This window comes from Cetorhinus maximus, chromosome 1, assembly GCF_964194155.1.
Source record: "Cetorhinus maximus chromosome 1, sCetMax3.hap1.1, whole genome shotgun sequence".
In the NCBI taxonomy this organism is placed as follows: Eukaryota; Metazoa; Chordata; class Chondrichthyes; order Lamniformes; family Cetorhinidae; genus Cetorhinus; species Cetorhinus maximus.
Window position 1 is genome coordinate 187,396,784 of NC_135879.1, and position 16,998 is coordinate 187,413,781.

General features: G+C 44.0%; 1 protein-coding gene across 1 annotated transcript; it reads left to right on the forward strand.

Moving 5' to 3' along the window:
• The first annotated feature begins 1,574 nt into the window (after nucleotides 1-1,574).
• LOC144678703 (uncharacterized) lies at nucleotides 1,575-14,406 on the forward strand. Its single transcript, XM_078538554.1, has 6 exons — nucleotides 1,575-1,721; nucleotides 1,845-1,863; nucleotides 1,932-2,147; nucleotides 4,804-4,918; nucleotides 8,510-8,616; nucleotides 13,690-14,406. The coding sequence occupies exons 1-6, from the start codon at nucleotides 1,575-1,577 to the stop codon at nucleotides 13,836-13,838; spliced, it is 753 nt and encodes a 250-aa protein (XP_078394680.1). The 3' UTR covers nucleotides 13,839-14,406.
• Nucleotides 14,407-16,998: the final 2,592 nt, after the last annotated feature.

A 16,998-nucleotide genomic window follows, 5' to 3' on the forward strand; every position in this document is an offset into this window, starting at 1 on the left:
CATTTATTGCAAGAGTAAGGGAATATGTAGGGTAGTTTTACTCAGCTGTACAGCTGCTGGCGTGACTGTGGGAGTGGAGGGGGCAAAACCTGACAGCCCCTAACATAAACCACCAACCTGCCATGGTTTAACATGTACAACGCCTGCAGAGATGGAAGGAATCTGGGACAAAATGCATCCCGAGAAGGACTGACATGGGACAAAAAGCTGACTTATGGGACAGTCCTGGAAAATCCAGGATGGTTGGTCATCCTGGGTTGTGCCTGTACCCGTTGGAGTTTCAAAGAATGAGAGGTGATCTTATTGAAACATATAAGATCCTGAGGGGACTTAACAGGGTGGATATCCATAGGATGTTTTGTCTTGCGTGGAGATTAGAACTAGGGGCATAGTTTAGGACTAAGAGGTCTCCCTTTTAAGATGGATTTTGAGGAGAATTTTTTCTCTCAGAGTCTGTGGAATTCTCTTTCTCACAAAGCAGTGGAGACGGGGCCATTGAATGTATTCAAGCTGAGTTAGATAGACTGTTGATCGACAAGGGAGTCAAGAGTTATGGGGGGCAGGGAGGAAAGTGGAGTTGAGGCCACAACCAGATCAGCCATATCTTATTGAACGGTGGAGCAGGCTTCAGAGGCGGAATGGCCTACTCCTGCTCCTAAGTGATTGTCTTAGCCAATGATGTGACAGACTTAAACATTCTCATTTTAACACTCACCCTCAGGATGAATGGAATCAGGGCCTTTTACCTGCTGGTCTCCAGTAAGAAAGATTGGAAGCAGATACAGGACTTACTGGAATGCAAAACTACACTCCCATTTCCTACCTAACCTGCAGCTGCATGGAAAAAAGTAATAATAAAACTGCAACCCACTAAAGAGCAACAATATACTCCCCGATGGTTCATTTGGTAAATACCTGGCCTAATGAGTGGTTGCCAATGGTGTAGGCAATGTTTCCCAGGTGAGTTATTGCCACCTGTATTCTTTTAACAGTAAAATGTGCAATGCCCCAACGGTGGGGCATTTGATCACATCAGACTGTTGTTGGGGGCGATGCAGTCTGAAGCTTTCCTTCCTCCCCCACCACCCACTCCCCCTAATGTGTTACCTGTCAACCTTCAGTCCCTATTAACCAATTCCAATTACGCGGGATCTTTTCTTTATGACTGGTTTTATGCAGCATCTGGAAGATGGCAGCTAATGTGTTGAGGGACCCACCATGAATTATCTAAAGCTGATATCAGACAATCTGAATTTGAAAGAATTGCAGCTTTTATTAGAAAGTAGTGGGTATTTTGCTGCTGGTCAATGGACTCTTAGCTCCCGCACCCCCACCCCCCACCAACCGTTTGGTGACTTCTGTGTTAATGTAGCAAACAAGGAGCTGAATTGTACGGTTAGTCTGAATATTGGGATAAAGCGGGGGAGAGTGTAAGTGGTAAAAAATCTAAAATGAAATGCTGGAAACGCTGTTTTGAACCAGGAGGCGGGCATTCAGAATTGCATTGGTTTACAAAAAGCTGAGGGAGGCAGGAGGTGAGAACTAACTGTTAATTGCTGAATTCCAGTTCAAGAATGGTCAGAAAGAGCCGAGATAGGAGAGATCAGCGGCTCCCACGGACTTCTCTCCAAGGCAGAGCTTGTGAAATTAAAGTATTGGCTGACTTTCAAGTCAGGAAGGAAGTTATATTTGTGAAAAATGCAATTTGGAAGAACCTGCCGGTAAGTTTGCTAAGAGTACGAGATCAGATCGGCAAAGTTTCGGTGTCGAACCTCTGGGGAAATTAATTCGCATTTTCCTTTTATCTTTGAAGATTCTTCTCTGTTGTGCTGTTCACTTTGCAGACGGCAAAGATTGGGGCTGGTAAGTGATGGAAATGATATTAGTGGCTTGAACTGCTAACAGTTATCAAGATTAAGTCGATTTCTTTTGACGCCCGGGAATATCCAGCGGATATGTTTGGTCAGTTTCAGGCTGTGAAGGTCAAAATTGTGAAGATAAAGAGACTTCAGAATCCGCTGTTCAGGAATTTGTAGAGCAGAGCCGCGGTTCCTCTTTGAGCCATTTCAATCGCTTCAACAAACAGGCGGAAGACCGAAAATCTCGGCCCCGCGGAGCGATCATACCGTTCATTGGACTGACCGACAGTAAGTAAGAGCAAGCGGACAGAGGCCATCGAACCGGGTTAAGGATTTGTCCCGTATAGAGTTACAGCATTTTGAGATTGGTTGTCAGCTACTAACATACATTCATTATTAAATAACGGCAACTTCTGATCTGCTGGAGAGTGGTTTATTATGATCAGAGAAAACAACGATTGGAGGCACTGCTACAATATTAGGACAGAAAATCGTAAACTTGACCCAGGTTTGGCAGTTTCCCTCTCCCACCGTAATGAATTAAATCTTCAATAATCTCTCCTCGGTTTTTTAATCCTTATCCAAACAAATCAGGCTTTACTAAGTAAACATACCACACTCAGTTAGTTTTATTGCCACCCAATCAAGGACTACCTGCTGGGTGAGGGAATCTTCAGAGGAAAAAGCATCGTTTCCGAATTCGGAATCATAACTGATAATAATCATAGCGCCTTTACAGAGAAATTTATAGAAAAAAGAAACTTATTTTCATCGTTCAGTTCCCTAACAGGGGGGAAAAAAATCAATCTCTGGATGTATGGATTCCGCCTGTTAAAGATCTTGTTTGAATTTGAGTTTTGAGTAGCAGGAGGCACAGGGCTATTGGAGTTATCCACTTCTTGAAAACTGGCTGCATCTGGAGCGTCCGGGCTTTTTGTCTTCATGGGCCACACTTATAGGAACAAGGAGCAGGAATAGGCCATTCGGCCCCTTGAGCCTGCTCCGCCATTTAATAAGATCATGGCTGATCTGATAGCAACCTCGAATCTGCATCCCATTTACCCCCGATAACCTACCACCTCCTTGCTTACCAAAAATCTGCCTTAAAAATATTCAAAGACTCTGCTTCCACTGTCTTTTCAGGAAGAGTTCCAAAGACTCACAACCCTCTGAGAGGAAAAATTTCACCCCATCCCCATTTTAAATGGGTGACCCCTTATTTTTAAACAGTGACCCCATGATCTAGATTCTCTCACAAAAGGAAACATCCTCTCTACATCCACCTTGTCAAGACTCCTCAGGATCTTATGTTTCAATCAAGTAGAGCTTTCTTGGCCCTTCTGAAGTTTAATTTAAACATCTGTATCTCAGGATGATCCCAGTAACTGGTGTTGCTATTCTGATTTAGAATTTTTCCACCAATGAGTTAATAGCAATGAAGCCAAAGGCTTTGCATATATTATAGTCCTGTTCATTGGCTAAGGACATCCCAAAGCATTTTACAGCCAATGAAGAATGCTTGACGTGTAATCACTGTCTTAATGTAGGAAATGCAGCAGCCAATTTGTGCATAACAAGCTACTACAAACATCAACGAGATACATGATTGGATTGTGGCCTGGGGTTTCATTCGCACACAGCCAGATACACTACAATCTAGAAGCAATCAAATTATGTACCTTAAAAAGTCATGGAGATTTAGTTGTAAGTGAGTTATGTTCAATTATGCCCAATTATACATGCTATTTTGCGCCTGTCCATCAAACTATCTGACCGAAGGAATCCCTGCCCACAATGCTAACCAGGCTAACCTGACTCTCAGATGCAAGTATTCTCCAATTGTAATAAAACAGCAGATGCTGGATATACTCAGCAGCTCTGGCAACTGGTGTGAAGAGAGAAACAGAGTTTCCTTTCACCCTGATTGCTTATGTTGATTAATGTCAATTTTAAGATTGGGTGTACTCTTATGGTGAGGATAGTTGGATCCAATTTGACATTAGTAAAATGGACATAGTTTTGGGTGTAACTTTTGGTTTATGTCCAAGGGGGAACTCCAATATGTTTAGTGATGTTGGTTAAGGGTAAGTTTTAGTTAGTATACCAAGGAGAACTTCTCTGCTCTTCCTCAAATAGTGCCTTAAGATCTTTTCTGAGAAAGTAGATAGAACTTCAGCTTAACATCTCATCTGAAATGTGATATCTCTCATCACCTCCTTCAGTATCACACTGAAGTATGTACCTGGTGTGGGCCTTGAACCTACAACCTTCTGGCTGAGAGGTAAGTGTGCTACTATTGAGCCAGGGCTGACACTAAAGTGTTCTGTAGAAATCTCTAGACCTACAAAATTTAAATAGCAAGTGAGAAAAGTGCAAATAGAACTAAATTATGTGTGCTTTGTGGACCAGATTGCTAGGCTCTGTAGGCTGTATGGGCCACATTTTGGACTTGCCTGAGCTAAATTGCCTAGTTTACTGACAGTAAATATTCATCGTGAGATTTTTGCAATTTTTATGCTCAGTTTCTTCCTTCCTAAAGGTAGTCTCTTGCCCTAATTGCCAGTCTTAATATTGGTTTGTTTGACCATGCAGAGCATCACAGCTGAGCCTCACTTAGCTTTCACAGATGTGTGCTTTACATTAGGATTCACCAGATATTGACTGGCATATTTTTTCCATCTCTTTAATCCAGTGCTCTGAGGCAATTTGTAACAATCCTATCAATGTATTGATGCCATTTTCCTATCATCTGAACCAAACAAATGCCAATGTGAAAGCACCTATAATCTGTATGCCTCAGTTCTACATTGCATTTAGCAACTCAGCCATTGGGTTCAAACTTAAAACTGTAAGTGTAAAATATCCACTTCAAATATTGAGATGAAGGACTCTCTAATTTAGTTTTATATTTCAAATGGTTTACGATTTATTTCTCTTTCTCCAGGTAGCAGGTTGAACAGGAATTGTTGTCAGAATGGAGGCACATGCGTACTTGGCAGTTTCTGTGTTTGCCCTAAACACTTCCTGGGGAGAAACTGTGAATATGATGAACGCATTAGGTAAGATCAGTTGTGTTGTTCGGATTTAAGAATTGCAATCATCTCAGTTTCTCACAGATTGAGTTTGAGTGAGTTACACAGACCAGGAAGGTAGCAAGTTAGTTCGAAAACTGTACTGAATTAGCTGATTTCAGTTGGTGTAGTCATAGAAGTGCTACGATTGTTTGTAGAGCTCCAGGTTACAAAATAGAAAATCTAACCACAGTTCTCATCCCTGATATCTATTCAATGACCATGCCCCCCAATGCCCCTTGCTGTTAGTACTGATTTAGATGCCAAGTGAGGCTGACCCCAAAATTCAGAAACTGAAAACATGTGAATGCCTTATTTAACATAGTACCCCTGCCCCCATCACTAAGCTGGCCAAACCCACCCTGCCCAATACCCCTGACTTACTTCACTCTGGGATTCATTGGGCCTTCTACTTGGGACTGGTTGTAGTCCTGGCAGTGTCCACTACTGAGCTCTTGGTGCTGCTGGGACTGCTGGATCTGCCAGCAGCTCCTGAGGACAGGACTTCCTCCCCAATGAGGGGCGGAAGGCCCAATGCTAGCCAAATTAGCCAGCCCGCAGCCTGTAAAATGCAGCCCTTGGTGTCTGATCTTACTTCATTCATTCTCCATGTAATTAAACACAGAAGTTGTTAATTGTGGTATGCTTATTATAAAAGCGCACTTTTGGAATGCATATAGATTTATAGCATTAATGCTACCAAATGCCACGAAGTAATGTAAGCCTGGTTGGTTGGCCCAGTGGATAATGGTAACAGACTTGAATGTTCAGGTTTGAACTGAGTTATCTGATCAGCATTTAGTTTGCTACCATTTATCCTTAATTGTCCTTGGCTATGGACGGGAAAAATAACAAGGGCTATTTGCTCTGACTGCTATCTGGCTGGTTCCGTTGGAAAGGGCATTTGTGTTTGTCTACTGAGGAGAAGATCAGGCTCTGGTATGGTGCTTGCTGAAGAGTGAGAGATGACTTGATTGAAGTATTTATGGTCCTGAACAGTATTGACAAGGTGGACGTGGAAAGGATGTTTCCTCTGGTGGGTGAGTCCAGAACTAGAGGGCACTATGGTAAAATTAGGGGTCACCCTTTTAGGACAGACATGAGGAGAATTTTTTTCTCTCAGAAGGTTGTGCGACTTTGGAGCTCTCTGTCTTCGAAGATGGTGGAGGTGGGGTCATTGAATATTTTTAAGGCAGAGGTAGATAGATTCTTGTTATGCAAGGGAATCAAAGGTTATCGGGGGTAGATGGGAATGTGGAACTTGAAACACGAACAAATCTGCCATGATCCTATTGATTGGCGGAGCAGGCTGGAGGGCCCAAATGGCCTACCTCTGTTCCTATTTTGTATGTTCGTATGTTTGTGTGTAGTTGCTGTTTAGGCTTATGTATTAATGGTGCTATATATTATGGTGCTGGCATACCTAAAAATGAGGTGTCAACCTGGTGAAACTACAACACAGGACTACTTGCATGCCAAACAGCCTAAGCAGCAAGTGATAGATAGAGCTAAGTGATCCCACAACCAACGGATCAGATCTAAGCTCTGCAGTCCTGCCTCATCCAGTTGTGAATGGTGGTGGATAATTAAACAACTCACTGGAGAAGGAGGCACCACAAATATTCCCATCCTCAATGATGGAGGATCCCAGCACATCAGTGCAAAAGATAAGGCTAAAGCATTTGCTACAATCTTCAGCCAGAAGTGTCAAGTGGATGATCCATCTCAGCCTCCTCTGGAGGTCCCCAGCATCACAGATGCCAGCCTTCAGTCAATTCAATTCACCCCATGTGATATCAAGAAACGGCTGAAGGCACTGGACACTGCAAAGGCTATGGGCCCTGACAACATTCCGGCAATCTACTGAAGACTTGTGCTCCAAAAATTGCCGCGCCCCTAGCCAAGCTGTTCCAGTACAACTACAACACTGGCATCTACCCGGCTATGTGGAAAATTGCCCAGGTATGTCCTGTACACGAAAAGCAGGACAAGTCCAAGCCGGCCAATTACCACCACATCAGTCTACCCTTGATCATCAGTAAAGTAATGGAAGCAGTCATCAACAGTGCTATCAAGTGGCACTTGCTTAGCAATAACGTACTCACTGACGCCCAGTTTGGTTTTTGCCAGGGCCACTCAGCTCCTGACCTCATTGACAGCCTTGGTTCAAACATGGACAAAAGAGCTGAACTCCTGAGGTGAGGTGAGAGTGGCTGCCCTTGACATCAAGGCAGCATTTCAGAGTGTGGCATCAACGAGCCCTAGCAAAACTGGAGTCAATGGGGGAAAACTCTTCGCTGGTTGGAGTCATACCTAGCACAAAGGACAATGGCTGTGGGTGTTGGAGGCCAGTCATCTCAGCTCCAGGACATCACTGCGGGAGTTCCTCAGGCTAGTGTCCTCTGCCCAACCATCTTCAGCTGCTTCATCAATGGTCTTCCTTTCATCATAAGGTCAGAAGTGGGGGTGTTCACTGATGATTGCAAAATGTTCAGCACCATTCGTGACTCCTCAGATACTGAAGCAGTCCATGTCCAAATGCAGCAAGAGCTGGACAACATCCAGGCTTGGGCTGATAAGTGGCAAGTAACATTTGCGCCACACAAGTGTCAGGCAATGACCATCTCCAACAAGAGAGAATCCAACCATCACCCCTTGATGTTCAATGGCATTACCATCACTGAATCCCCCACTATCAACATCTTGAGGGCTACCATAGACCAGAAAATGAACTGGCCTAGCCATATAAATACTGTGGCTACAAGAGCAGGTCAGAGACTAGGAATGGTATGATGAATAGCTCATCTCCTCACTCCCCAAAGCCTGTGCACCATCTACAAGGCACAGGTCAGGAGTGTGATAGAATACTCCCCACTGGCCTGGATGAGTGCAATTCCAACAACACTCAAGAAGATTGATACCACCCAGGACAAAGCAGCGCACTTGATTGGCACCACTTCCACAAACATTCACTCCCTCCACCACCGACGCACAGTAGCAGCAGTGTGTACCATCTATAAGATGCACTGCAGGAATTCACCAAGGCTCCTTCAACAGTACCTTCCAAACCCACAACCACCACCATCTAGAAGGACAAGGGCAGCAGATAGATGGGAACACCACCACCTAGAAATTCCCTTCAAAGTCACTCATCATCCTGACTTGGAAATATATCACCGTTCCTTCACTGTCACTGAGTCAAAATCCTTGAATTCCCCTCCTAAGAACACTGTGGTTGTACCCACACTACATGGACTGCAGCAGTTTGAGAAGGCAGCTCACCACCACCTTCTCAAGGGCAACTAGTGATGGGCAATAAATGCTGGCCCAAGCAGCGAAGCCCACACCCCGTGAACGAATAAAAAAAAAAGAATGCTAAATGGGCGAGGTAGCCCAGGACTACCCTAAGTATGAATCATACTCCAGCAGGAATCAGTTTTCAGGAGAGAACGGGAGAAAAATGGGAGGGGGGAAAATGGATTAACGTCTTATAACCTGAGAGATAGCCATTAACCTCTATCTAATAGTTACATATAGGTAGTTTATACTGAATAGTCTCCTCCTTTTTACCTATGATAGGAACTGTGGCAATATTCCTGAGGGAGCATGGGTACCCAAAAATTGTACTTGGTGTAGATGCAGCTATGGGATTTTGCACTGTATTCCGGAATCTCAGGACAATTGCGGTAAGGAATGTTCAATGTCTTGTAACTTGGATCTTATAAAAATTTCAGTTTAAAACCCATGTAGTAGTGCTAATAATATACACTACCATAATAAACAAATACTATTGCCCTATGAAATGATCAGAATCAAACCATCAGTCTTCATTAATAACTAATGAAAATTTCTTACTTCATACAAGTAAAAGGTTAACATGATTATAAAGTTGGCTGGTCCTAGTGGGCAAGTGAAAGAGCTGTCGATAATAGAAAACTTAGGCTTCAGCCTTGATTATAGGGGAGTTGTTACTTATTAAAGCAGCCTCACCATAGGAGGAAATATTGGTCTTAGAGGGAGTCCATTGAAATGAGGATGATCCCTTGGATGAAGGGACTTGTTTATGATGAGGGACCATGTAAACAATTTAGATTCATTAGAGAAGAGAGGAGGATTAAGATGTAATCTGATTGAGCTGTTTAACATAATGAAAGGAATTCACATGGTAGAGAGGGTTGATCCTTCCCCTAGTAAGGATCCAGAACAAAGAGCAAAGGCCTAACACTCCCAAATAAGCATCAATGGTGAGGAATCTCACCAATTGTCATCTCAGAAAACCACAAGCTACGCGCTGCTGCCATGTTCTTGGAAAATATAAACTATAAAATCTTAAATTCTATCACTTTAGATCTAATTTTAAGTCACACAAAAGGTTAGTAGTATGGAATGCACTAGCCAGAGGACCATGGATGCAGAATTGAAAGATAATAGAAACTTAACTGGCCATAAAGATACTAATAGAGGGTTGGGATTTGAAAAGCTGCAATGGATGGCCAAATGGAATAGTAGGCTGGATATGTCAATGGCCTCCTGCTATTCCTATGTTCCAGCCTTGATATTACCAGCTTTTTCTCCATCTTCTTCCCCATTTTTCAATGCTGCCTCTGTTCTACAGTTCAGAAATCTTTCAGTAAGTTATGGAATTTTGGCTTGCTGGTATCATTTGCTTGATCAAACAAGTTGATGTCACCACTTCCTTATAATCCTCAACTTGTTTCATGGCCTCTGCTTTGTAAGTGAGTATGTTTAAATTTATGTTATGCAACACAGGAGCTGCCATATTCAAACTGAATCTGCTCTAAACCCATATGAAGCCTCCATAGTGTAAATCCAGTGCGCTTAGTTGCATTGTACAGCTGATATGAAATTTTATTTTCTAGATAGGAACATAGGAACAGGAATAGGCCACTTAGCTTTTCTAACCTGTTCTGCCATTCAATGAGATGATGGCTGATCTGTGACCTAAATCCATATACATGCCTTTGCCCCTTATCATTTACTATCTTTGGATAACAAAAATCTATCGATCTCAGATTTAAAATTCACAATTGATCTAGCATCACTTGCCATTTTTGGTAGCGAGTTCCAAACTTCATCCACCTTTTGTGTGCAGAAGTATTTCCTAATTTCACTCTTGAAAAGTCTGGCTCTAATTTTTTAGGCTGTGTCCCCCTAGAAGTTGACAGCCCAACCAGAGGAAATAACTATTTTACCTACCCTCAATATCTTGAAAACTTTAACCAAAACATCCTTTAACCTTCTAAATTCCAGGGACTGCAGCCCTAGTTTGTGCAATGTCTCCTGAAAATGTAACCCTTGAAGTCCAAGTTTAATTCTGGTAAAACAATGCTGCACTCCTTCGAAGGCCAATATATCCTTCCTAAAGTGTGGTGCCCTGCTCACAGGGCTCCAACTGTGGCCTAATCAGGGCTTGGTATAGCTGAAGCAAGACTTCTACCCTCTTGTATTCTCGCCTGCTATATAGAAAAGCCAGCATTCCATTAGCCTGTAGATTATTTTCTGTACCTGTTTATGACATTTTAATGATCCAAGTACCTCGACTGCCAAGTCTTTTTGGGTCTCCACTGCTTCTAGATTTTCACAATTTAGGAAGTATCATGTTCCATCCATTTTTTAGGCCCAAAGTGGATGACCTCATATTTGCCCATTTTGAAATCCATTTGCCACAGTTTTGCCCATTTACTTAATCTATCAATATCTCTTTGTAATTTTATACTTCCATCTACACTGCTTACAGTGCTACCTACCTTTGTATCATCAGTAAATTTGGATATGTGGCTTTCTAGAAAGGAAGTCTGAAGGCATGACATCTCCCCATATTTTGATTTTATCTATTACCTGGCACAGTGACTTGATTTAGTGAGAAGCTGAGTGACAGAGAAGAGGAAGAAAGGTTAACTATTAGTTTGCAATCAACCAGCTAGCCGCCTCCTGGGTCAATCAGCAACCAAACACTAGAAAGAAGCTAAGGAAGCAACGAGAGAGGAATTGATGGAATCTGGAGAGAGTAGCAGTGGAACTAGGAGGACAACCAGCAGAAGAAGGAAGAGCAAGAAAACCAGCAGGAGAAGAATAGGAAGAAGGAACGGTAGAGCTAGCAGTATCAGAAGAGGAATTGACATTCAGAGTTGGAGCCAGTGGGAACAGGGTAGGAAGTGGCAGAGTGCCCTACAATTGCTTATTAACTAAGAACAGGACAGTAAGATTTTACTGTACCTCGAGCACTTCTCCTGCTCCTGATATACTTTATTTTCTGTTTCCCCCACTCCTGATCTTGCTGTTCTCTTCCTGCAGATTTCTCTGCTGGTCCTCCTGCTGATTCTGCAGTCAGGCGTTGGCGGGGGGTGGTGGCGGTGGTGGAAGTTGGGGTGTAGGTGGATTCCAGTGGCTAGGTGACTATTGCTTATGTTTGTTGAGATTTTTAACTATCCACTAATTGAACTTGTGCTTCTTAGTAAAAAATTGAAATATTGCATATCCCAGCTACACTCCTTTATAAAATTAGCTGGAGAAATGAAGGAAAGGGGCAATTTCAAATTCCCACTAAAAGATTAGAGGAATACTCTGGGCAGGATTTTCCTGTTGGCGAGCGGGGGCAGGGCCTACTTGCCGACGCATAAAATGACGCGCGGTGACGTTGGGCGGAACTGCCGACGTCACCACGCCTCATTTAAATTTTCCTGTAGGCGGGGGCTCAGCAAAATCAGCTGCACGCCCTTCGACCTGTCAATGGCCAATTGAGGCCATTGACAGAGTCATTAAACTAATTAATGGACCCGCCCGTCCAACCTTAAGTTTGGCGGGCAGGCCAGGAGCCCCGGCGGGAATTAGAAACAGCATGAAACCTCATCCATGGGCGGGATGAGGTTTCATGTAGGTTTTTAAAAATTTTAATAAAGTTTTTGTAAAAATTATGGACGTGACCCAACTCGTGACAGTGTCACATGAGGGGACATGTTAGGGAAATTTTATTATTCAATTTTTAGCTTTTTTACATTTAGAGCTGATCTCTCTGAGGCAGCACTTAGCCTCAGGGAGATGAGTGTGCTTTTTGGTGCGCATGCGCAAAGGAGCGCGCACTCGATTTTGGGATTCTGCTCCACCCCCCCCCCCCCCCCCCACTCCAACCCGCACAGGGAGCGCATAATGCTTCTGTGTGGACATCATGCTGGGCGGACCTTAATTGGCCCTCCCACGTAAAATGGTAAAATGGTGCTGCGCCCCTGATTGGGGCGCCAATTGGAAGCACGCTTGTGCACGCCCGCCCTTCAACTTTGCCCCCGACGGGGGGAAAATCCTGCCCCCTACTAACATGAATTCTGCACTTCAATTTTGGATTTCTCAGTAGCCTGATGTAAAAATATGTGCATTGTTGAAATGGACATCGTAATTTTTGTTTTACATAGCTGCTTGCGCAAACTCAGCCGCAGTGAGAGTGGGAGTGCTACATTGTCTTCTCAGCATGCCTTAAACTCGACAGGGGGATTTTGGCCAAGTTCCCATTCTGTCCATATTACAGCTCAGTGGACCTCATTGTGAAGAGCATTTTTATGGATATTGGATAAGGACAGGGTGGGTAGTGGGTATGATATGAGTTATAGGCAATACTCGCTGTCTGGGCTGACATATGGGGGAATTGACGCTTGGAAAAACTTTGCTCAGCATTCATTATCACCTTGAATGGAGCATCAAAAGGGTTTCAAAAACGAGCAAGAAACCTGGGCCTGAATTTCTTGGATGGCGGGGTCTCGCTTCCCGCCATCCAAAGAGTTTGCGGGGAAAACATCCCCGCCAAATCCGACTGCTCTGCAGCCATTTCATGCTCAAATAAGCATTAGATGGCCGCAGGCAGGACATCTGCGCCTCACTCAGGAGGAAGTCCCCCACTTAGAGCTGCCGACCAATCTGATTGGTCAGCAGCTCTCCAGTTCCTGCAGTGACAGCATTGCAGTGGATGGAAGAAGAAATGCAGGAGGATGTCAGAGCCTAAGTCCAGACACCGGAGGTCCAGGTAGGTTCAAGTGATCCCAGGATGGGGAACGTAGGAAAGGCCTGGGGGAGGGGGGGCACGAAGGGAGTGATTGGGGTCTCGGGGAGAGGCTGGGGTCGTGGGGAGGGAGGTTCAGAGGCCACCAGACCTTTGGGGCGGGGGAGTGAGGTGTGGCCGACTTCAGAAGGGGACTTCTGATGGAGGCACCCCGACCCCCAACTTTCCCATCTGAAATATAACACTTTTGAGTTTCGGCCTTACCCCATACTAGTGCAATCCTCCCACCAGCCTAAAAATTGAGGCTGGATGGGAAACGGCCCTTAAGTGGCCAATAATTGCCCCAGCATAAACTGTGTGGTTGGGGTTGGCAGGAATGCGGAGGGAATCTCATCCCTTCAATTTTATGCTGCCCCTCCTCCCACTGCCTAAAATCCTACCCGGGGGAGCATAAAATTCTGGCCTTGCTGTCCTTCAATAACAAAACTCTGAAAACTCTATTCCACTTCTTCTATCAGCCAATCATAAATCTTTTGCCCTCTGTTGGGGTTTCAGGTGAAGTGGTGACAGAAGGTAAACATAAATTGTCGAGAATAATGCACAACATTTGCAGTTTAAAATCATTCACCCAAGACCCTAACAATAAATGTAAAAGTGCACTAAGTAACACAAGCAAGTTTGCTTCAATTTGGTGTTTAGGTCTGAACATCAATTTCTATGTGCTTAACTTTTCATTTCCTTTCTATGTCAGATGTTAAAAGAGACTTAAAAGAAGATCTCAGATACTACCAGTTACTCTCAGATGGCTCTCAACTGCTACCAATGAGATATCTGCTGCTGCCGGGGATATTCCTTACCATTGTATCATTCGGACTATTAACTCACAATGTATGTTCATAACAAACTGGAAACACACTGCAGTACGTTTAGTTATGTTCTGGGGAAATGCAGGGAATTTATTCCTGCCTGTGAAAGGATGATGCTGTGAGTTAATGTACAAAATCAATTTGCGGTCTATCTTCCAGTGGAATTCTCCAATAATTTTCCAATACCCATCAGCAGTTTCATCATGAAATAAGAATTTATGAGAGGTCAGCTTGTGACCAGATTTTTAAGTGCACCTTTTACGTGAGGTACAAAAGTCATATTATAGTAGGTGGGTTGGTAGTTGTACCGAAAATTATGTGAAATTCCTATCCTTTCTTTTTTGCATCAGCTAGATGGCTAGGCAATAAGGGGGTGTTGCAATGATATAATCACATAATGTTACATATAGGGAATTGTTCAAAATAGCCTTGGGCAGATTAGAAGTTGCTTTAGTTTGATGTGAGTGGTATCACTCTTTTTCTAGTTTTATTGTTCAAGGAAGTAACTTGTTAAACTGTTGGAAGCTGAATGTCAAAAATAGGTTTTTAAAGTGTTATTTAAGTTGTAAATATTGCTGTTGTAAGTATGATATTTCATAATATAATATTAATAAATCTATTTATGCCAGTATACAATTGCTCAATTATTTGTGTTTTGTTGGTGCTCTGGTGCCCATTGATTGAGATGGACATAGATCTGTACTTATAACTTAAATCCAATCGCTGATTTTCCTTATAAGTTACTGGAGTGGTTTTCCTGATTGTTGTTATAAGAACTTAGCATTGCCAACATCTGTTATAAATATTGAGGGAAAATTCTCCTCTGCAATGTCACCCAAAAGCAGACAGGATCACAATGGAGAATCTCAGAAAATCCACGCAGCATTGTCTCATCACTTAACCAGCTGCCTGCCCCCAGTGGAACAGTCACTGAATGCACCTTCCCTACACACTAACCAATTTTCTAACGCTGCCAGTGTGCTCCCTCTAGTACATGACAGAAAAAACTCACATGAGTGTATATTTGTAAAGACTTGTCGTTTTCTCTCCATCCAGAAGTAACCTCAGATTCAAGCACACAAACTGCAAGAAGATTATTATACATGGTATCTTTATTCCACTGGCATCAGATCTTTAGAAACATTAACAGTGAAGCTTAACTCAGAGAAACAAAACTATTTACAATGGACATTCACAGCCATCTCTCCAGATTCACCCGGATACTGTTGAGACTAACTCCTGATCTCTAGTCAGCCAGGTGGTAGAGTTCAATTGGTGGTGCTCCTATTGCTAATTTCCCGTGACTACATGAACCAGATTACCTTGTCTCCCAGACATGAAGGGAATCTTCCTCTCCTTATGGCTTCTCGAACTGAGGGGTGGTGCCCAGGCAGCCTGCCTGGGTCTCCAGCAGCTGTTCGCCTGCTCCTGCCACTTCCCGGTTTTCTAGTCACTGTCAGAGACTTCCATCTGTCCTAGAGTGGCCTTGGCTCCTCAACACTGTGACTCACCAGCCTCAAACATTTGCTTCAGCTCCTTGCTGCTGCCCTGCTCTCTCTCTCTCCATGACCTCCTCCTTCAGCCGGTGCTCTGGACTCCAGCTCCACCCCCAGCTCGCCAAGGTCTTCACTGCTTGTCCTGGGAGGTGGTGGGGGTCGGAGCCCTACAGGGTGGACTGATTTCCCTTGCCCAGCATCCTTCTGGGCTAATCATCTCTGCTGGCGGGGACCTAGTGCCTGGCATCCAGCCCTGCTCTGAAGTCAGAAGTCGAGACACCCAGGTCCCGTTCACCTCCCTGCTACACAGAGTCTTACCCCTGAAAGCCTCAGTCCTGGCTGAGACCTTGGCCATGATTTTTTCCTTCCCCTCTAGTCATGGGTGTTGGTGTTGGTATGCATAAAATCATGTGGGATACTGGAGAAAGGTATAGTTATAAAGGTTTTAAACAAATGTAGAGGCAGAGAAGGGGAGGAGAGAACAAAAGGGAAGACCTGTGTCAGGATGGTAGACAGGAGAAATTAAATGGCAAAAGGAATGTGTGGGGTGCTGTGCCTATCACCTACCTGCCTCTGGTATTTTGTCAGCTGCAGGTTAGGTGGTGGGCAGCCTGCCTATCCTTGGGCCGAGTGAGGCACTGAAATGATGAATTAATGGCCACTTCAGGGCCTCTTAATACCAACAGCAGAGGTTCTTCCTCCACAACCTGGTGGCCTGACAGCGGGCTCAGGGGTTGAGCGGGTGGTGGGGCTGGTCTCCTGTTTGGGCACCTTGTGCTCCTTAGGGGGCCCTACTGCAGCAAGGGCCACCCCTGCTTGAATAGCCCCCCTTTCGATCACCTGCCTGACTGGCCCTGGTGAGCCCTACGCCACTTTCATTTTTTTCAGTGCTGCTTTTGATCCTGGGCCAGCCCTAGCAGTGGCCACCAGTGGGATTGGCCAGCTGTTCTTGAAGGTGGGACATCCTGAAGACCATAACATCGTGCTGTGGCTTCCAAGGCTGGCAGTGTCAGGCTCACCCCACCATCCTCCCCACCCCCAATTTTCTCAGTTTCCAGCATCCAGGTTAAATCCTGGCACTTCTGAGGGAGCCATCGCTCTATTGGGGAACTTCTTGAATTTTTCACCAGAGAACCTAACATTCAAACTCACCCAAACCATTGCTTTAAAATTAGTTTTTAATAGACTCAATGAAGCTCAAGAAACAGCAACACCTCATCTATCAATTAGGCACTTTGCACAACCTTTTGGCTGTAACACTGCATTCAGCAATTTCCAATCATACCTGTCATTCCCATTTTTTCATACAGTAGGTGCTGGTAATCATTCTACTATTTTCATTGACATCTCTTCAAGACCCAATTTTTTCTTTTTCACTTATCCCATTACCGTCTCCTTTCGCCTTGCACCACCATTCCTTTTGCCATTAAATTTCTCCTGCATACCATCCTGTCACAAATCTTCCCTTTTGTTCTTTCCTCCCCTTCTCTGCCTCTGGATTTGTTTAAAACCTTTATAACTCCACCTTTCTCCAATTCTGATGAAAGGATATTGACCTGAAACATTAGCTTTGTTTCCCTCTCCACCAAAGCTGCCTGACCTGCTGTGTTTTCCAGCATTTTCTGTTTTTATTTCAGGTTTTTAAATTTATGTCCCAAAGTCAGATTGACTCAAAATTTAACACTTAGACCTTGCAGT